The following is a 23716-nucleotide window of genomic DNA, read 5'->3' as shown; positions in this document are numbered from 1 at the left end:
GGATATTTATGAGAAGTTTCATTTCAAATAATGTAGTTTTTGCCTCTGGTGGTGCTGTGGTTTAGCCCTATTATTACTGGGAACTAAATCTTTAGGATATTACAGCTATAACTGTAGGGCCTGTCTGTATACAGAACAAAGTTAATATTTTCCAAAGCAATGGAAACTTTATAATGGAAAGTCACATTAGCAAAACTACCTGTCCCTAAAACCAGCCAGGTAATCAGGCACAGAGAGAAAATTTGGGGGATGCTCCTTCAGATGCTCCTGCTTTCTCTCACAGCAATACTGAGTCTTCTCCGTGACAGTGAATGCAGAGATATTCTATCTTGCTCTTCCTCTGGGAAAGCGACCAGAAACCAAGCTGTGATATAAGCAACATTCTCTCACCTTGTCTCTGCTGCACATGGATCTCACATAAACTACTCCTGTCTCTTGAGGGAAATGGGATTCACCCCTGGTGCCAGAACTGAGCCACATCAAAGTAGCAAAGTCATTAAAAAAACTGGCTAATGAAAGCAAGCCCTGAGGGTAGTCACCTGCTGAAATCTGGGAATTGTTCAGGTTGGAGAAGGCCTTTCTGGGAAAGGGTCTGTAGCATAAGAAATATGAGGAGCAGCTGAGGGAGCTGGGAAGGGGCTCAGCCTGGAGAAAAGGAGGCTCAGGGGCCCTTGTGGCTCTGCACAGCTCCTGACAGGAGGGGACAGCCGGGGGGTCAGGCTGTGCTCCAGGGAACAGGGACAGGAGGAGAGGGAACGGCCTCAGGCTGGGCCAGGGCAGGCTCTGGTTGGATATTCTGGAAAATTTCTTCACTGGAAAGGTGGTGGCATTGGAACAGACTGCCCAGGGCAGTGGTGGAGTGCTCATCCCTGGAGGGATTTAAAGGCCGTGTGGATGTGGCACATAGGAACAGGGTTTAGTGGTGGCCTTAGCAGGGCTGGGGGAGCAGCTGGACTTGATCATCTTGGAGGACTTTGTACAAAGAAATTCCTTTTGTTAACATTAATATTTGGTGGCTAGTGTAAAACACATAAGGGCATTTTAGTTGGGTTTTAAAGAAAGAAACCAATACAGAGAAGAGATAACGATTTTTTTTTTTTTAGTAGAGAATCTCTCTGAGGGTTTGTGTTCATATCACAAACATTTACTTTATTGCATTTTATGGAATGGACTTCAAATGCCAGTATATACAAGCCAACACTTCATTATTGAGTTTGTGTTTATCCACTTGCCATTGTCAGCCTGTTCCCCTCTGTCTTCTTGTGCTGCTCTTTGTAAAAGTGATGATTTATGAATATGTGGGTTAGATCCCTCAAAGTACAGTGTGGTGAAGTGGTTCAATAAAAAGTTATTAAAGTAAAAAATCTATAATTTCATGTGCTCTGTTCACCTTCTCTAGGAACCCCCAAGAAGAGATCCTTAAGCTAAGCAAACACTGCATGCTGAGACTGTAACATAAGCTACAAACTGAGGCCTCACCCAGCCAGAACTCTGCTGGATGGAGCTACTGCAGGCAATTCTGATTCCGCCTACATAAGTGCAGGATTGCCCCCTCTCAGTGATGAAAGCAGCACAGACAAAAAAAGGGTGCTGGGTAGGGCACCCATAAAACATTCATTTTACAATCAGCAAATAAAGACTTCCAGTATTCTTAAGCTACACAGTACCAAATAGCATTTGGTTCTTTAATGTAACTGTGTGGCCACATTTCATTTATCTTTAAAAGAAAACTTTGGCTTTTGCTGATTGCAGGATAAGCAGAGCTAACTTCGGGCAGTTTCCAGAGCCCACTTAGAATATTATTTTTCTCAAAAAAGTAGCAGTGTTTCAGCCTAAAAGTGAAAGTGTGAGAGTGAAAGGGTGATTTAGACTAGCCTACCCCAACCCATGCACGTTTTTCACCCAGCAGCACTGTTGACTTGCCACAGCTGCACAGCCTCATAAAGGAGGGGATGACAAATGACACTTGTGCCTTTGGCTGGCAAGGAGTGAGAGCTGCTTGTAGCAGTGAAGACTGAAGGAAACATTCTCCAGGACAAAAAATAATTTGTGAGGAAGACATGGAAAGCAGTAGAATCTGTTCACATGCAGTAAAGCAGGAAGAGTATAAGAGATGGGTTACAAAATTATTTTGCTGCCTCTATTTCATGTTCCCAAATCTCTGAAAAAATGCAGCTTCATGAACAACAAGCCTCCATCTGTCTTGGGGATGGAGAACTTCAGCAAGTGAGGGTTATCTCAGTGAGTTACAGACTAAAAGCAGTGAGGCACCACTGTGCATTTCTGAATCACCATCCTGGCATTGCACCATCCAGGACAAAGCAGCACCATGCACAGGAGCACCCCACTGTGCTGCCCTGCACTGAGCTTCTGCTGCTGCCTCAGGGCTCTCACTGCAACAGAGCAGCTATTGAGGCAGCAATCACAGTCCCTCTGTTCTCTCTGCAAACAAAGAATAACAGTCATGATCTTATACATCTTCTGGGACATCTCAGCTTGAAGGTTTCAACCTGCTCCAAGCTACCAAAATAATTCTGCCACCTGTAGTGCTCTGTAGCTGCCAGTGCAGTCCTGCACACCCACCTCCAGCCAGGTGAGGTGTGGAATGAAATGCAGCTGTGAGCAGAAGAGCCCAGCACAGTCACTCAGTTGAACAGCTGCTGTCAGAGTCAGTGCTGCTGATGCATGCACACCTCACACACTTCTGCTGGGTACCTCAGGAAACACAAAGAAGCTTTTTGTCCACATTGAATTCACTGAGGTTATGTACCTGGATGCCCACTGGCACAATTCCTCTCCTGCTGAAGTAGGAGAATGAATCAACTAATTTCTACTAAAAATATAGATAATAAGCCCAATAAAACACATTGACCACCATGAAAAACAAAGGGAAAAGCAATTTGGAGTAGTGGTCCACATTGCCAGGGTTCTGAATTGTGAAATAACCAATGATCCCGTGCATTTTGTTCCTCAAGACACATTTGATTTTCTCATGACTTTTCATGGTCAAGTCACTGCAGTTAACATTATCGCTGGAAATCTCAATGCTTGTGAAGCTGATTTTCTGTTCATAGCTGGTGATGGAATTTTTGAGGATGTTGGTGATGTTAACTTCTTCCATTTCTTCAGTCAGTTCATTTGCAGTCCTCTAGGAAACAAAGAGTGCACAGTTTTAAGGTCTGTCTTCTCCTGCAGAGGAAGAAGACCATAAGGATAAAGACATAAGAGTACAGCTTCATATGGGGTCATCCCAATACTCAAACACATCTTTCAGCTGCTGCCTACTCCTAGGAGGGCCTGAGGTCCAAGAGATGCCTGTTTCCACCACTGTATTTCTAGAGATATTTTTAGATCCTTGAGCAAGTTTTACTCTGGGTAATCCAATATCCATCTCCTACAGGACATTGATCTCTTCCTGTCTACACAGTAGCTTAATGGCTGGGAACTCAGTATTGCGGTGGGAAACCTCCTTTTCCCCTGACAGGATTTGGGCCCTTGATGAAACTGGACTACAGTCATACATGGTTGTTTATTATTTCTCACACTAAAGCAGAGCTCTTGAACAACTCACTCCCACAATCCCCACAGAAAACTGTGGGATAGATGTTTGGAAGCATCTTCTGGGAAGGGAGGAAGAAGGGTTCAGCTTTCCTCTGGCAGAGGGAAGTACCTCCCTTACTGGAATTGTTTGATAGAAGAGTGAAGAGTTGTGTTATCATGGCTCTTCTCTGAGTGCATTTGAAAGGAGCAGTGGTGCTTCCTGCTCACATGAGCTCATCTCAGGGCTATGGACCCAATCCAGTGCCAGGCCCAAGTGCCTTTTTGGATGTGGTCTTGTGAACCCAACAGGACTTCCACTTAAGGCTGCTGCTCAGAAGTCTTCCAGAGACACAGCATTTCTGTGCTATTCATGTGTTTGTTACACACAAAAGTTTAGATTTAGTGTCAGTTAGGAGAAGCATTGTTGATGTATCCATAGCAAGAAGACCATTTGTCTTGTTCAGTTAATGGAGAACTAATTGCTACCAGTCCAAGACCACTGGCCTTATTAAGGAGCATCGGACCTTACCTCTTCTGGTACTTTAGCTGCACACTTCTGTGAGGAGCTGTAGTGAGCCACTGCATATTCCACAAGGGCGCCAAAGATGAAGCTGAAGCAGATGCCAAGATAAACATCAATGGCCTTAATGAAACAGTTGGTTTTTGAAAGTGAACTTCGTGAGCCGATCATCAGAGTTGTCATAGAAAGCACTGTTGTAACCCCTTGGAAACAGAGAGATAGTTTTCTTGTGGACACTTTGGAGAAGTCTTGGCCTACGCTTCTGTTCATGTCATTGCTCTCCATTGCTGGCCAGTTAAAGCACATCACTTCTTACCAAATCCAAATCATCCACCACAGCAATTGAAATACTTTTGTAGCACTCGCTAGCTTCACACAGGCTCTCCCTGCCTTTGGCAGCTTAGCTCCAACAGGCAGTTGGCTCTCTTCTTTTTCATACTTTCAGTAAAAAAATCCCTTCATCCTGCTTTCTCCAAAGCACACCACAAAGATCCTGTGCCCTGTCCTCTACTCTCTGCAATGGATCTCCTGAGAGCTTCAGCCACACACAGCCCTGCAGGTGGGCATGTGTCCCTGCCACAGCATCTCCTCCACACCAACCCAGCTCTGCCCCAAAGAACAGCAGAAGGCGAGCAGACCATTTATCCCTGAGCAGGGAGCTCAAGAGAAGTACCATCTACCCAGCCTTCAGAGGCTCCTCTGTCTGGTTAAATCTTCTTCATTCCTCAGGCAAGAACTCACCAATGCAGGTTCTTGCAGGCACTGAGTCCAGTGTGATCCAAAAAGAAACCCAGGACAACATGACAAGCAGAGTGGAAGGCACATAGGTCTCCAAAATGAAGTAAAGGATGTTTCTTTTCAGCTCAAACTGTAATATCAATCGTGGGTAACTGCCTGTTTATGAAAGCAAGAGTCTTGGTGAATGTAAGGTTCCCAAGGACCCCTGAAGTAAAACTGGGACAGCCCAGCACCAGCACAGCTGATGTAGCTCAGCAGAGCTTATGCAGGCAACACACCTGACACGGGAGGACACACACAGCACTGACAGGCAAAGAGGCATCTGAACAACCCCATCTGAACAGCAGATGCCTTGCAAAGGGGCTCCTGCCCCCGAGCATAGCACAAATATTACAGCAGGGGCTCAGTTCTGAGTAGAGCAGGGCTGATGCTCTCACCTGCTCTCTCACACTCAGCACAGCACCTTTTCCAACACCTGCTCTGAAGGGCACTGCCAGGTTCAGCCTTACCTGATGGCTGAAAAACACAAAACATTTGTCTCTTGATGTCAGCAGGGTCTGGCTCACATCCCAAAGCACCCCTATGCCTTATCATCACAGAGAATCAGACTTCCATTTTCATTAGTGATTTGTGATGTTTGATAATGGTATATTTTTGAGTTCTCCATCTTTTAAAAAACAATTTGTTGTAAATACTGACATAAGGGTTCTGAGGCTGGATCAGTAGTGTTTTCAGGATGTATTTCTGCTCTATAAACAATAATTCCCTTTGAAGTATAGAAACAAAGTCCGTGTTGTTCATGGGCTGTGTATGCAACAAAACAACAAAACACTGTTATTTTTAAAACCTTGTAATTCTAAGGAAGTTTTTCCCCCTTTCATACTATCTGTAATTGGAGAAAAGAGTACATTGATAATGAAAAAGACATTGAATGCTGATCTACAAAAATATGATAGAATTGTAATTTACAAACAAATGTATATTTTAAATATTAATTTTACTCCTAGTTACTGTAAACATTGCTCTCTGCAGTATCTATAGACTGCACACCTGAATAGAAGTGATAGAGTTTCTTCAGGTATGTGTAGAGGAAAATAGGAAGAAGAAAAAAAAATTAAATCCATCAAACTAATACAGTATATTTTAAACTTCCATCTTTCTCTGGATTTCCATCTTACAGAATATCCTGACTGCAACTAATAGGACGTCAGCACCTTTCTGTTAATCTCTTTTTGTGAGATTAAGATCTGCTAAAGGCTTTACAGTTCAGGACTTAGTCAAATGAGCCTGGCCCACAGAAGGAGAGGAGATGGGATGGGGAATACCAAGAGCTTTCCCTGCTTTTTTCTCTCCCAGATTTACCTGTCTCCTGCTGTGACTTGGAGACCAGGGTGTGGTAGCGCTCCACCGTGTACTGGGAGAGCCGCAGCTTCTCGATGCCGTGCACGGAGTTGTTTCCCTTCAGCCAGGTGAAGGTGACATCGTTCTCATCGTAGCCCCCTGAGGAGAACACAGACACTGTGTGACTGCTGTGGCCAGGGAGGGTCCAGCTGTGCCCTGCTCTGCCTCCTGCGGGGAGCAGAACCCTGACCCCAGCGCTGCAGACTGGACAGAGGCCCCTGAGCTGTGTCTGACCACGTGGGCTGTGCTTCCTTCACTGCCCTTGGTCTGCTGCCCCAGATGTGAACAGGAACACACACTTCTGGGAATGATACACAATGTGCAAGGCTGCTGAGAGCCTACTGCAGTTGTTTACATGGGGTATTCATGTTTTCAAAGATAACCCATTGCTGTCATACACAGCTTGATTACATACAATGGGATATTACCACTGCTGTGGTTAACCCTCAAACACAGTCTCTCTGTTCAGTCTGAGAGGAGAGCAGGAGAAACACAGTGGCTAAGAAAGAGAATTCAGATCCCACTGAGCCCTTTATCATGGAGCAGAAGCACATTTCACTGAGTCATCTGTTTAAGTGCTTCAAAACATCAGAAAATGCATTTTCAGTTAGTCAGGAGCTTACAGCTGAGATTGCTATGTGGTTATGAACCAGTCTCCTCTGACTGGGTACATATTGTCCAGAAAATCTGCTCACAAAAGCAACTTTTTCCACACACCATTCCTCCTATCTTTAAAGGCATTAAGTTACTGAGGACAAATAAATGCACACAACATTTATGTAACACCAAATTCCTGCCTCAAAGCAGTGGGACTCCATATATGCCATCTGAGTACCTGCCTCCAGGGATGACATAACCTCAGGTTAGACAGAGGGATACCTCAGTCTGAGGGGTAAATCTTGTACTGAGTTGCAAGCCTCCCATTCCCTTCAAAAATTTGACTCAATTTAGTAAACAAGTCCATCAGTTTCACTGATTTAATTCTTTTATTAAGAACCCTTCTTTGAGACCATGAGTAGGGATGCTGTGATTCTGATAATAACCCATTTGTCCTGGTAGAGAGAATCAGATGAAGTTGCAGCTCTATTTATATCTAATTGTGTTTTCTTATTAGACACAAATTACCAGAGCTTGGGTGTGATGAACTCCTAAATTAGGTGTCCGGCGCATGAATCCCTGAGTAGAATCCTAAGCATGTGACTTTTCAAAGTTCCTAAGTGGTTTTATAAATTGTGGTTAATCAGGAAAATTTTATAAGTGATAGATTGTTGTTAATTCATCTGGCGTATATTTAAATAGCATTATTTCTGGGCACTTATCCTAATGAAATCTCCAGTGGGCAATATGTATATAATTTCATTGGAATTATACAGCAACTGAGCATGATGTAGGACCCAATCAGTTTTAAACCAGGCCTAAACACGCTCCACTTTAGCAGAAGAGGCCAATCATTATTATTTCAGGAGCTAGTCTTTGTAATAAAGTTAACCATGGTGAACTAATATGATTTTAATGTGAAAATAATATGTGTTTCCCTACGTGCTTCATGCTGCAACCCCAGAAGTTAAAAATCTGGTTTTTTTCCATCCTGAGATGGTGGAAGTTTGGTTTTGTGTCATGCAGCAAGAACTGGCTGCCTGCTCATCACAGGTCTGGAGCAGCAGTGCTGGCAACCCTGCAGTGGCCCACATGTCCTTGGACTCTTTCTCATCCAGCATTAGGTGAGCTTTTAATCTAACTGAGAGCAGAACTCACTGATAATTCTCCTTATTATTATAGTCTTATTGAGACTTCTCAGTCTGACAGTCTTCTGTTGACAAGGGTCCCATCATCTGTATCCCCTCCTGTGGGAGGATATAATGTAGGAGAATAGATATAGTGCTGAGGGCAATCTCACCCCTGAGGAGTTGCAGCTGTACTAATTACCAAGGAGTAGGAACAGGCCTGCCCTTAACAGGTCACAGCTATGTCCAATAAGGATGGGTGTTATAAAAGAGTGGGTTAGCTAATTGAGAGGACAATTGTGTGCTATGCTGTGAGGAGGAAGGGTTAGGTGGTTGTGAGAGGGGCAGAAAGGGTGAGTATGTATTGTGAGGGACAGGAAGGAGTCAGCGTTGTCAGGAGCTGCCATGGGAACTCACAGAGAAGGTATGGAGGTTTTACAGTAAGGTAATGGCATCCTCCCTACTGGGGGGGCAGGCATCACAAACCTGGGTTTGGCCCTAATTTCAGCTCATAAGTTTGAGAACCATGTTCCACTCTAATTCTAGTGAGACTCACCCTTCCCCATGTCCTCTTACAGTGGGGATTTGGGGGGTGCAACAGGTATTAGCTACCTAAAGATGTGGGAATTGTTCTTCTTGTACTCTATCACAGGCACTTATCCCGCAAGTTAAGTTTTGAAGAAGCTGTGTGCTCAAAAGAACTTGAATTTTGAAAACCAACCAACAATATTACGTCATCCTTTCTGTGCGAGATTGAATTATCTACACTTTAATAAATATTATTTGTTACCACTTTTTTGCATAAACTGCACACATAAACTGCACAGTGACAGGAAATCTCTGGGCTGTGGAATACAGGACAAACATTTGAGGAATGATGACACAGAAGTTGTTTTCTTTTGGATGTTATAATTTGCAGGAGTAAAAATCTACTCCAGAAAGCCACCGTGCTTAATCTAAATATGCAATATGTGTAGTTACTTATGAATAAATAAATTTAGAGTTTTCTAGAACATTATACTTACAACTTTCTAGCTGCAGTTGGCATGTTTGTGTGTCCATAGGGTATTTTGATAGGTCCATGTTACAGGCAACAGTAGTAGTGATTCTGTAAGAATAGAAAGAACTCTGAGAATTGAAATAAAAGCATGTTTTACACAGCAAACGGGATCACAAAGCTCTGCTCTGTCAGCTAGATTATTTGGACCTATGATATGAATTAACTGAGAGCCCTCAAGAACAAGCTAAGGAGAGCACTGTAGGAATTGCTAACTCAAGTGCTGTGTTCATGGACAAACACACTTCTTGGTAAAAAACAGAAGAAATCACTACAAGGCATTGGATAAACAAATGGTTTCCCACTGTCAGTTGAACTTTTACTTTGTGACATCCTCCTTCTATTCCTCCCCTGTCCCCATGTGAATGGATTTTTCCTCAGTGACACCTAAACTTGTGAGCTTTCTGAGCAGGCCTCAGGATACAGCATGTACTGTGATGGGAGATCCTGATCATTGACTGGCATTTCTGGAAGCCAGAACAGGGGGAAACGAATCAGCAGAGAACGCTCACAGCTGGCTTGTTGACACCAAACTCATGACCTGTGACAGCTGGTACCTGCTCCTGTCCAGAGTAATTCTGGAAATTGATTCTGAGCCAGCAGCAGCAAAGCCGGAGGTGTCCGTACCTTAAGGCGTACAAGACAGTGCCATTAGAGAACAGCCTGACGAGGCGGTTGCCCACGGTGACATCGTGCAGGAAGGACCTTTTTGACTCCACAATATAGGTGTCTGGCACCCAGAGCAACTCCACCAGGCGAGCATCCAGTGTGAAGCTCTTGTTGCCATGGAAGACCAGCCGAGGGTCTGTCCAGCGCTGCCGTAGGGAGATGGTGGCTGTGTAATCCTGCCAAACAGAGCAGAGCCTGGGGATGTGTGTCCAGGCACCTGCACAGCACAGCTGGGGTACACCATGTGTGTGACAAGGGACAGAACACTTCCTTATTCAGCCTATCACAGCTAAGCTTCAAGCTTCACTTTCATCACAGTTTTATTCACTGTAATATTTCTAATACATTTCCACTCTAAGGTGTGGAGTTTGAGGACTAAAGATTATACTTACAGTACTTTATGTTTTTAATGAGCAGTTATTATAAGTGATGTTTTTGTGCCCATTTTGCAGGTAAAAGAACAGATGGGAAGCACACACTTGAGGCCACCCCACAAGTTACTGACATTACAGATCAGTCATTGCCTAGAGCCAGGAAACTCCACACGTACTATAAATCTGGTCACAAAAGAGGCATTGGCACTTTGGAGAAAAAAGGTAAGTGAATCCAACCTGTTATGTCAGAGACATCTTAAAAAAACCCCATCCAAATAAGTAAAAAAAGAGAACTGGTCACAAAAGAGGCATTGGCACTTTGGAGAAAAAAGGTAAGTGAATCCAACCTGTTATGTCAGAGACATCTTAAAAAAACCCCATCCAAATAAGTAAAAAAAGAGAACTTGTGCCTTCTATTTTAATAGGGATTTTGAATCTAAGAACACTGGGATTAACTTGAGTTTGCCCCGCCAAAATCCACCTGCAGCATTGATTGGAGCATTTTCACATGAATAAGTGAAAATGGGTGCTTTTCACAGAAAAGAATAAGCAGCACCCACTCAGCTCTGAAGCTGATGCTTTACTGAGTCTTCTGGACACCACAGGCACTGCTGGTCTATTCAACTTCCTTCCTCACAAGGGATGCCGCACAGGATTGATTTTTTTTCTATTTTCATGGGGTCACATTTCCAGAAGGTGCTGAGTTTTTGACCAGTAGGACTTTTGGAACTACTTCTTTTTTCTTGTAAGCCTACATTACTATGGCATCTACACAGTTGTCTTAGGGTGACATTATAATGCTTGTATTCCTAATTGTCTGTTCCATTTATGCTGGATATTAAGTTTTGCACCTTTAAGACTGGTTCTGAAAGTGAAGGGGAGGAAAGAAGTGTGCAGTTTGCTTTCAGAAACTGCACTCACTTCACGTTCCTTTTCATGGACTAGACTGCATTGTCTGCAGTACAGACAGCGGGAGAGAGCTCTCCTTTGCTTTTAGTTACTATTTTTAGCTAGCAGAGGCAGATAAGTTCCCTGGACTGTGATTTTTTTCTTTTTCTTGGAACTGTTCAAACCTAGTGAAAACCTAGAAAAACACCAGGAGCTCATGCCTGTGGCCCACCAGGCTGGGACACAGCATTCCAGCGCTGGAGGGATTGGCAATAGACTGAGTGAGCCAAGCTACAGCCCATGAAAAGGACTTTCTGAGTTTGCCATCTTTTCAGAACAGCTAGAGGTTTTATTGTTTAATATTATTAATTTTTTATGCTTGTGAATACTTTTCTTGTTAAATAATCAGGTTTTTCCACTTATCTCCAAGAAAATATTTTCCTGAACCAGTTGAGGGAGGGGCCACTTGAATCTGCTTTCTAGAGGAAGCCCTTGGGAGTTTCCTTCCAAATTTGCCCTAATCCAGGACAACAGTCTGCAGTCATAAAAGAGTTTTGTTTTCATCCCACTGCTGGAAGTGGTCAACAGCCCCCGAACAGCAAAGCAGTTTCAAAATGACCTTTTCTGTGCTGGACACACAGGAATACATCTGAAGTCTCTAAGGCATATCTCAATCTTATCTTGTAAAATAAAAGTTTTTTCACTTACCATGTCACTCTCAGATATACTAGAAATACTTGCAATGTCCAGACTCATTGCAATTTGTACAGGTTCTCCTGCAGAGGGAATGAAATGCTTCAGCAGAGAGAAGGGAAGTGTGGAGGGCACAGTAAAGCCACTCAGGATTCTGTGCAGAGTGGGCACTGTCCTCAGTTTCACTCGCTGTCACTAAAACTGCAGAGCCCCAGAGGGTCAGACACGGTTTCAGAAATTCTGTGATCCGAAATGCAGTTGTCACTGTTAGGGAGCTGGAGTTCTGTGTTTGGTGGTGGTAGCAGAGGGAAAATACCCATTAGCACTGGCTGCAAAGCTCAGCAGTTTAGTTCAGCAGCATTTCAGTGACATTTGCCGTTGGACAGGCACCCAGGGCCGCTTTGTCCCTTGATCCCAGCCCACACCAGGCACGGACCCTCTGCACAGAGCACTTCCCGCAGCTCAGAGTGCTGGGCAGCCCCGGTTCCTGGGAAGGAGCCACCGAGGAGAGAAGGTCCCTGGTTCCCGAGAAAGGCACTCCTGAAACGCGGAGGAGCAGCGGCCTCTGCCCGGCTCCAGCTCCGGCCCGAGAGCGCCGGGAGCCGCCGCGAGAGGGCAGCAGCGGCCGGGACACGAGACCCGCGCAGGCCCGGCCCCAGCGCGGAGCGCGGCTCGAGGCCCCGGCACAGCCCTCTGTGCCTGACAGAGCGGCGCCTCTCCTCGTGGAACTGCTGTTCGTCTGAATCACAACGGACACAATTGCTGAAACTCTTTCCAGGTGGTTTTGGCTTTGTTTGTTTTAAACGGTTCATAAATTCACTTCGTTTGCAGAAAATGTGTATTTTTTAAAGCAGCTGCTGTTCGCATCTCTGTCTATTCAGACTCAAGCCCACTGCATTTATTGACCACAGGACACAACTGTGAGGACTCGGCCTCCAGGGGAGGTCACACCAGAGTCCTGGCTGGTTTTGTTTAACATTTGCTGCAGATGCAATGGATCTCTGCTCTGTTGTACAGAAGCATCTGCTCACTGGTGTTACAGGATTTAGAGGAGCCTTTCTAGTCCTGCAACAGGTCAGCCATTCTAGGTAGAACAAGATGGTAAATTCTGTATTGTCTCAGACATTTGTTACCATGGCCAGAAAAAGGAAGCAGCTCAGGGCTGCCAGTAGCAGCAGGTCAGTCTACAATGGAAATATCCATGGCCTTGTGAAAGCTGATGGGAAATTTTTCTGCAAAGTGGGGTTTCATTAATTGTTCAGGCACAAAACCAAGATTAATAGAAATAAAAACAGTCATTGCTGTTTCTTAAACTTTCAATGACACTTTTCAGGTTCTGAATGTCATTCTGAGAAACCTGTTCCGCTGTGTGATGACAGCACTAACCTGGAAGGTGAGAGACCTGACACCCAAATTGCTGGATAGCCTCAGATAAGTTCCTAAATTCCTGCCTGCTTCCAGCTCCCCAGAGTCTCACTAGGGTTTGAAACAGATTTGTATCACAGTGTGAGGTGAAAGCATGTGTCAAAATTTCCTGGCAAGAAGAATGGCTTTGTTTCTCTATAGCTGCGTAAATAGCTATAATAGCTGTACATGACGAAAAGTAAAGCATAGAATCACAAGGGTCAGGCTTTAAACAAAAGCTTGTACAGTTAGAGCAGAATTTAATTATTTAGTCAAGTCTTTCGTAGAGATGTTAAAGTTTATAAATTCCCTGCTCTTCACCTCACAGCTGGACCTGTTCCCAAGCCCCACATATACGTGCACCAGCTGTTCAAGACAGTAGTGGATGGAGAGAAAGGAGTGCAGCCTGGGACACCAATTTAAAAGAAACACAACCTCTGAAACTGCATCAAGGTGAAAGCCTGCTCTCCCCTCCACATGAGCATTATAGACCGATTTTAAATGCTCCCTTGTGTGGAGCCAACATACCACCAAAGTAGGGCCGAAGGTATTTGTTGTACCCCATGGTGAGGTTCTCAAATCCAGGGAGGGATGTTGTGCCCCTGCCATGCAAGCTGGATCCATGACCCAGAGAGCTCCTGGGGACACAAACACCAACTGTTACATGCTGGGCTGGGCACATCTGGTGTGCAGCTGCAGCTGCTTCCAGCTTGTGCTCAAACAAACAGTATAAAATAGTTATTAAAACAAAGTAAATAATTGAAATCACAAGCTTTTTCTCACTTTGCTGTGCTGGCTGAATAATGAGCACCTTCAAGAGGTGGGAAAATGGCAAATTGCCTCAGCTGATACCTACAGGTTGCACACACAGTATCTTAAGAATGTTCTGTTCAAACAGAAAATCAAGCAAGGTCTGTAGATCACAAGCCTGAGAAATAAACCCCCATCTCCCCTTCCCACTCCTTCTTGTACAGTCTACATAAGGAATATTATTTTCTTTTTTCCTTCCATTTATGACAACCTGAGACAAACCTTACAGCCCAACAGCTCCTCCTCTCTAATCTCTAGTCCCCTAAATAAGCTTCATCCTCATAACATTTGAGTGTCAGCTTCTACAGCTGCTGTCAGGAATAATACTGGAGAGGAAAAGTGGAGGACTGTGCATTTCACAGACACTCCCTCAGGTCTGTGGGCCGTGCTGCTCCAGCTGCTGGGTATACTGAGGGTCCAACTCTAGATTACAATGTCAAAATTTACATTTTGTGGTTGGTTATTGAAGGCAGAAGCTGTGTTATGAGGCTGACAGATCTGTATCCTCACACAGAAAGTGAGAGGGATGGGGTTTGGGGTAAAAGGTGAGTGTTAAGGTGCAGGGTGGCACAGCCTCACCTGAGAAAAGCGTAACTGAGTGAAGGGTTAGGAGTTTGTTCTTGCTTTGGGCAGGAGGAGGTGGGAGGCAGAGCCTTCACTGCTCCCAGTGCCAGGACCCTGCTCTGGGCAGGAAGCAGCTATGGAGTTACTCACAGCTCTCACCAAGGGTTTTTCTTCTGTTTCCTTCACAGCTGGGTTAATGGGGCCTTGGACCTGCAGGATTTAGACTAAACAGGACCTTACAGCAGAAGCAGGTTTTGCACACTATGTATGTAAATACTTAACAAATGTGGGACTTGTACTACCAAGGATGGTAATAACAGAGCTGGGAGCCTTGTGGGAGGCATTTTTCATGAAAAATTACAACCTGTGCTGGTTCTGAACAGGAAATCAGAGGTTGCACTGTTAATGGACATAATGTGGTTTAGGGACCTATGCAGATTGCTGTCTCCCACACCACATCCTTGACTGCACCCTGCTACCTTTGGATGGGCTGGATAACTGGAAGCATAGTTTCCTTTTGACCCACATTATTTATGTGAAACATCATTCAAATGTTCCCTTTAAAACAAAACAAACCCTACACTTACCTTTGGATTAGAAGGAAAAGACAGAGACCGAAGAAGGAAAAATATCTGCAGAACATGTCTCGAGATTGTTTCTGTATTTGCTCTGCTTGTCTGTGAAGAGGAAAAGAAAGACAAAGTCTTGTGGTTTAAGAGAAATTATTTTAAGGGAATGAGACAGGGAGAAGAAATGCTGCACAGTCAGAACCATTAGAGAGTGATGTTTAACATACCTGATATGCAATGGCTTCTGCCCTTTTTCCTGGCTAGTATAATTTTTAAGCATGTTCTGTCACTTACCACATAAAAGCCTTGATGACAACTCAGGTCTTGAAGTCCTCGACAAATTCTAGCTCCTCTCCTCTCCTCTCAGTATGGGATGGCAATTAGCTGATATTGGGAATGGCACCACGGGAATGAATTGATTAAATAGGAAAATGTGTGGATAGCTCCCAGAGCAGTCAGACTCTGAAGCCAAGAGAGATACTGCCCACAGATGGCAGTTTCAGCCTCTTTTAGTCCCAGGCTCCCCTGCCCAGCCTCACAGAAGTGCTGTAACTCTGTGCTCCATTGATTGTACGTGGGATAAACCCCTGCTATTAACAGCAACGCTGGCAAGCCACTCAGCATGCAGCAGAGCATGAGGTCATTGCACTTCAAAGCGGTTTCGTTGACTTTTCTGGGAGTGGAGCAAGTTTGGCTGCTGGGCCAAGACTCCTTGGGCTTGTGCTGGCCTTGGAGCGGGTGCCACAGTGGCAGCTCTGAGCTATGCTCTGCTCCACTCTGATCTCCAGCTTCCTGCTGGAAGTGCTGTTCCACTCACACACCTTTTTTCAGACCTAGCACCTCTCTCATCACAAATGGCGTTTAGAGCCTCAGCTTCCAATGTGGCTGCACCATAATAACCCAAACATCATGAGTTTTCTGCTTAGATCCTTCCTGTAGTAGCTCCCCACAGCCCAGAGGACACTCTTCCTCTTCAGAGAGATGCACAGCTCTGGTGCTTTGCCATGGGACAAGCAGAGCACCAGGAAATAACAACTTTGCCCACACTGAGCCAGTAAAACACCTGAACATTCAAGTACTATGAATGCAGGGCATCCCACTGGAGAAAGGATGGAGTTTTTTCAAAACACAGTATGCTCTAATACCAGTCCCACATCTGAATTTCCAGCAAGGCTTTGCTCTTCTAGCTCATTCTCTGAAATGGTACTCAGATGTTTCTAGATGTTCTCAAGGGCTCCTCACTATAATGTGGGGATGCAGGACCAGAGAGAGAATAATTTACCCGCTCACAGCAACGTTAGACCACCATTTCGATTGAAAAAAAAGGAAGATTGGTCCATGTTGTTGAAAAAACTTGAAGAAAGAAGTTAACTTTACAAATCAGACTTCAGTTAAAGAATGAGACTTCATAAACTTCAGCTGAGGAACCTCTCATGAGCATCCCTAATGAATATCCCATGTTTTGCACAGGATGACTGTAAAGACAACAAATATACCAAAGACTGGGAGACAGTGAAATAGAAATCTATAAGTACTCCTGGGCAAGAGAAAGGTGACACCAGTGCCCAGAGCTGAATATAACCACAGTATTTCTTCACTGCTCAGTGTGTCAGTTAATACAACAGCAATTCTGCTGTTACAGGGCAGGAGTTTTCAACAGAGATTACCAGTAATGGGAAGAAATAAGGTTGTGTATTTATGTTTTTATGTCCAGTAAAGGGTTTCATTTTCACAGAAAAATGTAGCCTTAAACACCGTTGGGTGACAAAGGGCATAGTCAATACACCAAGAGGCTACAGCAAACACATGGCCACAAAATCCTCCGTGAACATAAGGGAATTTTTCTTCCAAGCTTCCAGGTAACAGGTAAATATCAAATAAACTGTGCAATTCCCCTAGTAATTCAGAATTACTCTCCTTGGTCATCTGTGATGTTCATGACAAAGGGAACTGGTTTCCCCTGCAGCCCCGTGCTGGCAGGCACAGCTGGGGGAGCTCAGCACTCAATCCCTGCCCTCGCAGTCTCTGCATGCCCCGGGCCACCCCTGCAGGGGAGAAGCAGCAGGGACGCGCTGACCTCTCCCAGCAGGAAAGGAGTGATGGACAGAACCGCTTTATTGTGTCTGCTCTGGCCTCGGCAGCACCTGCCCAGCACGGGAAAGGAGCCGTCAGGCTGAAGGGAGCGAAAGGGGGGGTGAAAGGAGCTGCAAGTGGCGCATTAATTCAATGTTTGACAATATGCTGACAGATAAGCATGTGAAGAAAAAATAGGAAATGGGGCCTCGAGAAGCACGGTTCAGACATCATTGATCTTACGCATTTATTAGTCTGCGTTTCTGCAGGGCAGTGAAACACTCCTCCCTGCAGAAGTTTTGGGGGAAAACCAGCCACATGCCCTCCTGAGCACCTCCACAGCCCACATTTATTTTGCTCTTGCAGGCAGCACAGTAAAGGCTGCACTGCAGCTGCACATCCTTCCACGCCAACCTTGGAATTTCCTCAATAATACTCAATATCTACAATAAGCACAAAGGTATTTCATCTGGATTGGTTTCCACATTGTTTTTTAAGGCCATTCAACACCATGTTTCTTAGTGCAATATGGAATTTAATACAGTAGTAAAACAAGTTTTAAAATTCAGAACAGTTCTTGTTTTAAATCACTTAAGAAATAGCATAAACGTTCCCAGCTTCTAAGAACAGAGAAATAAAGGCACACAGAGGTCAAGTTATTTGTCTTAAGTGTCATCAGTAAGACTATCTGTCGAGATGAACGAGCCCCTGCAGAACACGTACTAACAGCTCCTTGCTCAGATCATAGGAGGCTCACGCCTCTTCAAGAAATGCTGACAGCAGCAGCACTGGCAGCCACACGAAGGCACTGCAGCGTTCCCCCTGCTGCTGGCTGAGCCCGGCACTGCGGAGCAGCCGCAGCAGCACCCTCCAGATGTGCACTGCCTTATTTCCCTCCGCAATCTCCACATTCCATTCGGATCCACTGCCCCAGACCCTGGGCCCCTCCCTGCCGGGGCGTGGGATTTGGCCGGGGGGCAAGCATTGGTCTGCCAAGTACCAGCTTTATTTAAGCTAATCCTTCACACAAGTGACCATCAATAACTGCTAACCTACTTCCTAAAAAACACAGATCAGTTGACATAATATTATAACTCCTTTAAATATTAATGCCCTAACAGGGAGACAATTGCACTGGGCCTAGGGACTCCTCCACTATTAGAAATTATGCCCCAGCATTAAATAAATTAACTCAATAAGTGTCTTACCATGAATACAAATTCCTGCTTAGGGCTTGCAAATAAAATTATTTAGAGCTGTTCTTTGAGGAAAGATGAGGTGTTTAAACTTGCAAAAGAGCAAGGGCGGCCATATTCATTAGTCTTTTGTTTTAAATGAACTGCTTTGTTTTAAACTCAAGGCATTCCTTTTAGAAGGGAGGAGGAAGAATCTGGAAAATTGTTACATTTCTTCCTCTAGGCTGCACAGTTTCGGTCCTGCAAAGACGCAGATGTCTGCTCCAAATTGCAAAGGCAGCTCAAGACCAGGCCAGCTCTGCCCCAGTGGTGCCCAGTGTCACCAGCAGCGCATCCCTGAAGCACAGAGCACCTTCAGGACACAAGGAGGAGTTCTGGCTGGTGGCACTGGCCAGCAATCTGTGCTGCTGCCTTGCTCCCATCGGTTCTGGCAGGAGGTGGACATGGCCATCAGCTCTGAAAAACTTCATCTGGATCCCCGAGGCTAGAGGGAGTTATTAGCCTTGCCTCGAGGTCGAATTTTATCTCAAAAGTGGATGCAATGTTTCTGGTTTTTACTTTTCAGTTTGTACATACAAACAGTTCAGAACTGCAAAGTACACATGCAGGACACAATTCAGGATTAAAAAAGAGCCACACTGATTCTACTTGACTGAAACAGAAAGGTTTGTAGAAGAGACCATAGATTCAACTTATTTCTTTTGCTGTAGATAGAGGAAAACTCCAATGAAAGCTGCACACAGAGACCTTTAAACACAGAGAATTTTACAAGTGGGTCAAGGAGCTTGACTCAACATCAGCCTCCTCCTTCTCCATGCCTTTTCTTTGCTGCACTGGGTTTGCACAGGTACTTGTTGCATGCCCAAGGGATGTATCAGTGAGCAGCTGAGCAGTTGTGACATAAACCCTCCCAGCAGGAATGCTGCTTGTATGCTGTGACTTTTACTTACAGCATCTGAATTCCCTTCTGAGCTCCCTGAGGGCTGGGAGAAATTTAATGCAGGTCTCAAAAGTGAGAAATTGACACAAAAAGAGTGTGTGGACAGGAAGAGGGGGTGCAGTCTGCTTGGGAGGAGGAGAGACACAAGCAATGGCAAGGGCAGTTCTCTCTCTCCCCTCCTTACTGGCCCCCACATCCCCAGGACTGACATGGGCTACCATGTGAACTCCAGGCACCCAGTAGCACCTGTGGGGACCATTTCCCAAATCCTGGGTCAGGACTCCTCCTCACCTGCTTCAGTTTCCCCACAGGCTTCACATTTACAGATGCATGCAGCCACCAGCGCCAAGCTGGCCCCACTGCCCAGTGGCCAGTGCTCACCCCTGGACAGTCCACACGGACACCATCAGCCACCAGCACAGGGCCATCACATTTAGGGCCACCCAGCACTTCAGCTTGAACTGTGGGAAGATGTATCTGTGCTGAGATGTACTAAGAATGAATGTCAAAGCAATCTGCAAAAGGTAAGGTGAGAGCAGTGACTTGCCAGCCCTGAGCAGCAGGTTGCAGCCCAGTGGGAGGGCAGCAGCTGTGCTCACCCCCGTGCCAGCCCTGCTGCCACCCCCCTGTCCCAGCACCTTGGGGTCCCTGCTCTGTCTCTGGGCGCTGCCGGGCTCAGCTCCGCCGCGATGCAGCCGGGGCTGATCCTCGCTGGGGCCAGGGATCCTGGGGGAGATGATTCCTGAATAGGCTGCTCTGTGTGCTAGCACAGGGCCACGGAGGGAGGAATACCTTATCAGCCCTGATCTGGCTTTACAGCTTGCTTGCTGCTTTGGTTCTGCCTCCCAAGAGCAGAATTAATTGCTGGGCTAGAAAATGCCAATAAATCAATCAGTTCATAGCACATTTATTTTCTGTAGCTCTGCATTGGTCTCCTGGCGGCTTCAAACAGAAGCAACACCTCTCGTGCTACAGGGAGAGGTGAGGGTGGGGCTCCTGCCTGCAGAAAGGAGCACAGGCATGGCAAGCTGGGGGCTCAGCACCATCAGTGACCTGGAGCCAAATGTCATCCCAGCAGCAGTACTGCCCCATTTCAGCCTTTAAGATGACTGCCAAGCCAGACCATTGCATAATTTATCTTTCTAGATTTTCCAAAATGAATGCCTGAAAGACAGGCTAGAAAGAGGAGGGAGAAAACTGATATTCTGTGAAAAGAAATGCTGATTTATACTCTAGACTTATTTACATCTAACTCTGTAACTTGACAACGGTGTCCACAGCAACAGAGAAAATAAACCACTCTGTTACTACCAGTATGCTTTTTTTGGGTGAAATGATAGAGCAAACACAGACTCCAAACCAGACTTGGACTGCACATGAACCACTTTTAGTCAGTGCTTTCCCACCTGTGGCTCTGGTCCCAGGCTGCAGTACTGCTCAGCCATCCCCATTGGCTGAGGCCTTTGCCAAGGACCACATAAATCCAGGTAGTGACCCTTCCCTTCCCTTCCCTTCCCTCACACCAATGTCCTCAACATCCAGCCCCATCCCACATCATCTCTGCTCTTTCCTCCTGCTCTGTAAAAGGGACTTTGATGCAGCAGGTTCCTACCACAACTCGAGCCCCACAGCTATGGGAGATGCCATTAGTGGAGCTGTATTTTGTCCTGTTATTTACATCATAGATCCAGCACTGCAATTTTTTCTCCCCACTATTTAAAAACACAAACACAGCCCCGTCCCTGTGCCTCAAGTGCCAGCCTCGGTGCTCATGAAGGGCAGAGCGGGGGCCAGGCTGCCCCAGCACAGGGGAGCAGGGCTGGGGTACCCTCACATGCTGTGTCTGAGGAGCAGCCCTGGCAGCCCTGAGCCCCTCAGAGCCCCTGGGTGCCCAGCACTCTGCAGCACCCCCCAACAGCGGCCACTACCCACAATGAGGCAGCTCCTGCTGTGAAATGCCCTGCAGGTTCCAGCTGCTCTTTGAGAAAATCACGGTGCTCACAGCAAATGCTCTGTCACCAAAACTGCTGTGTTCTGAACAGGGCCCACGTGCCAGTGATGCTCATACCAGAACCAGAACTACATTTCAAGTAAGAGCATGCCTGGGCTGATACCAGGCATGTTTCTTTTCCAGTTTGTAACCCCATCTAATTATTTCCACTATGATGTTTCCTAGACAACCTGAAAACATTTTATCTCTGTACACATCAGCACCCAGCGTTCATGATTTTAACTCCACCTTAAAGACAAAGAACACAATTTAAATGTAAAAGAAGGTTGGTGTAACCTCTTGTCAGATACAGGAATGAGTTTGGGAACTGACAATTAATTGGACACACAGTTTTAAGCACTCAATGTTCTGTTATTATCTCAGATAAATGCACAATTGTGGTTTTATCTTTGGCCAAAGCTCTTACCTGATATGATGTCATTCCTTTTTGCTCCCTAACTTGTTAAATAAATATTTCATCCATACAAGTACTTCGGCTGTCAAAAGCTAGGTAGATATTTTAACTACTCCAGATCAGGATTTATTGGAAACAGTTGTGTACTTTTATGTTAATAGGATGAAATACACTTGGAGACAACAAATCAGATCAAGATGTACTCATTAAATGAGCTGCAGTAAGTACTAGTTTCTAGTTTTCATGTTCAAGAGAGAAAAAGTTATCTCTATTGATAGTGCCTGGTATTTGGAACTGTTCTGAACACCATAAACATCAAAAAAGCTTAATTAAAAGGCTTTCTTTTAGTTTAACTTCCCCCCCCAAAGGACCTAGGCCTATATTGTTCTGTTGAGTGAGGAATATTTTAGGGAAAAAATCCCAAAACACTTTAAATTAATCCATGATAGCTTTATGCTGCTCTGCAAATGAGATGGCACTGGTCAGAGGGATGCATCCCAGGGGCACAGCAGTATCTCCACTGAACAGCCACAGTGCCTCGGGAGGTGAGGATGCAGCAGGGACCCCCACAGCTCTCAGCACCTCTCCAAGCACTGCAGCAATATACCCAATTCAAAATATTTTGGGTTCTCATTTTGTCCTGAAGAGTCACAGAGAGCAGACACAGACACATCCCAGTGTTTTGCTGTTGAGGTAACTGGATGTTGATTATAGAGCAACACTTCCTATTATTATTTTCACTATTTGAGAATAATCTTGCTCAGGAGCTCTGGCCAGTGGAAGACTGTGGCTCCATGTGGGATATGTGTGTCCCAGCAGAGGAGTGAAAGAGCAGATAAATGTCTCACCTGAAGCTCTTGTCCTTTGTGTCCTTTGCTGTTACAGGTGATCACGGGTCCCGTGGCGCTTCCCCAGGAGCTCCAGCATGGCAGGCGTGGGAGCTGCTCCTTGGCAGAGCACAGGCACAGGTTTGTCAGCTGCCAGGTGTGTGTGCTATCTCCACTGGTAAGGACCTCTTCGAAAAGCTTACCCAAAGAGCACTTCAGAATTTCCAAAATTAATGTCCAAGGAGCAAGCCTTTCTTGCTTTTGGGTGAAACAAAATGAGGTGGAAAAATCACCAAGGTTCACATGGGTTTATCTTTCTAAACTTATCAAACAGTGCTGGTAGGTTTGCCAGAAGGAAGACAGCTCTCATTTCTTAGCATGGGTTGAGGCTTGGTAGTCTTAAAGATGCCTCAGCAAAAGACAATGCAGTACAGAAACATATTTTGTGTTTAAAAATAATCTCAATGGTTGTTAAAAGGGATTAAGCAATGTTTTTTTCCTGTATCAGCAAATGGAGCAGTGCAGACAAAGTAAAAGGGTAACTCCGGGAATGAGGAAATACTTTTTTATCTAATTTGCTGCAGCCTGAAGTGAAACATTAACTCAGCTTTGAGCTCTGATGGGATCTAAATAGCCTGAACAAAAACACTGCTGCACTTGCTTTTGAGGGTATGAACTCAGAGGTCTTCAAAGCTGTGAATGGTATCACAAAACACACTGAAGCATTCACTGAAACCTTTACCTTTGGAGTAGATTGTTTTGAACACTGTGGAAATAAGGAAAAGGGGAGAATTTTATGTCAGAAGTTTCCAAAAAAAACTGTGAAAATATTTTAAAGGGATAAAACCAAGTCACTGCAGACTTACCTTCAGGTTTGCATCTCAAAGGACAGAAAAAGTCTCTACATAATTTCCCCACAGTTTAGCAGGTGCTACCTGCAGGGATCCCTGACCCTGTGTGTAAGGAGCTGGAGTCAGCCCCCCACAGGCTCTGGGCTGGAGCCAGACTGATGCTCCTTGGCCATCTGGGATAGAACAGGTTTCAGGTCTTTCCTTCTCAGGGTAATCCTCGATCTTGGTCTTGACCTGTCTGCCTGGGAATGCACACACCAAACCAAAAAGGAATCCATAAAAATGGAGGAAAAGATCTGACATTTTCCCTCATGATTATTTAGTTTATATTTGTTACAGTAGAAAGCACCACCAGACCTGGCACAAATTAAATAACCAAAAATCACGGAAACACTTGTGAGCTGATGGAGAATGTGTTCTTGGGTATGAGACTGATAATTATGTGACAGGCAGAAAGTGTCTGGTGTCCTTAA

General features: G+C 45.2%; 1 protein-coding gene across 5 annotated transcripts; it reads right to left on the bottom strand.

The window, feature by feature from the left end:
• Positions 1-825: 825 nt before the first annotated feature.
• Positions 826-22883, bottom strand: LOC120497683 (gamma-aminobutyric acid type A receptor subunit pi). 5 transcript variants are annotated; one of them, XM_039699457.1, is made up of 10 exons: positions 22414-22883; positions 14970-15059; positions 13537-13646; positions 11620-11687; positions 9608-9825; positions 8949-9031; positions 6161-6298; positions 4802-4954; positions 4070-4263; positions 826-3148 (listed from the first exon to the last, which is right to left on the bottom strand). In XM_039699457.1, the coding sequence occupies exons 2-10, from the start codon at positions 15023-15025 to the stop codon at positions 2834-2836; spliced, it is 1335 nt and encodes a 444-aa protein (XP_039555391.1). In that variant the 5' UTR covers positions 15026-15059; positions 22414-22883; the 3' UTR covers positions 826-2833. The 5 variants fall into 5 exon arrangements, with proteins under 5 accessions (XP_039555391.1, XP_039555390.1, XP_039555392.1 ...); XM_039699456.1 differs by lacking the exon at positions 22414-22883 and adding an exon at positions 15246-15758; XM_039699458.1 differs by lacking the exon at positions 22414-22883 and adding an exon at positions 15246-15758 and having other exon boundaries at positions 9608-9795.
• Positions 22884-23716: the final 833 nt, after the last annotated feature.

This window comes from Passer montanus, unplaced genomic scaffold, assembly GCF_014805655.1.
Source record: "Passer montanus isolate IOZ18808 unplaced genomic scaffold, ASM1480565v1 scaffold133, whole genome shotgun sequence".
In the NCBI taxonomy this organism is placed as follows: domain Eukaryota; kingdom Metazoa; phylum Chordata; class Aves; order Passeriformes; family Passeridae; genus Passer; species Passer montanus.
The sequence above is the reverse complement of the archived record's forward strand: the minus strand, read 5'-3'. Positions and strand labels throughout refer to the sequence as shown.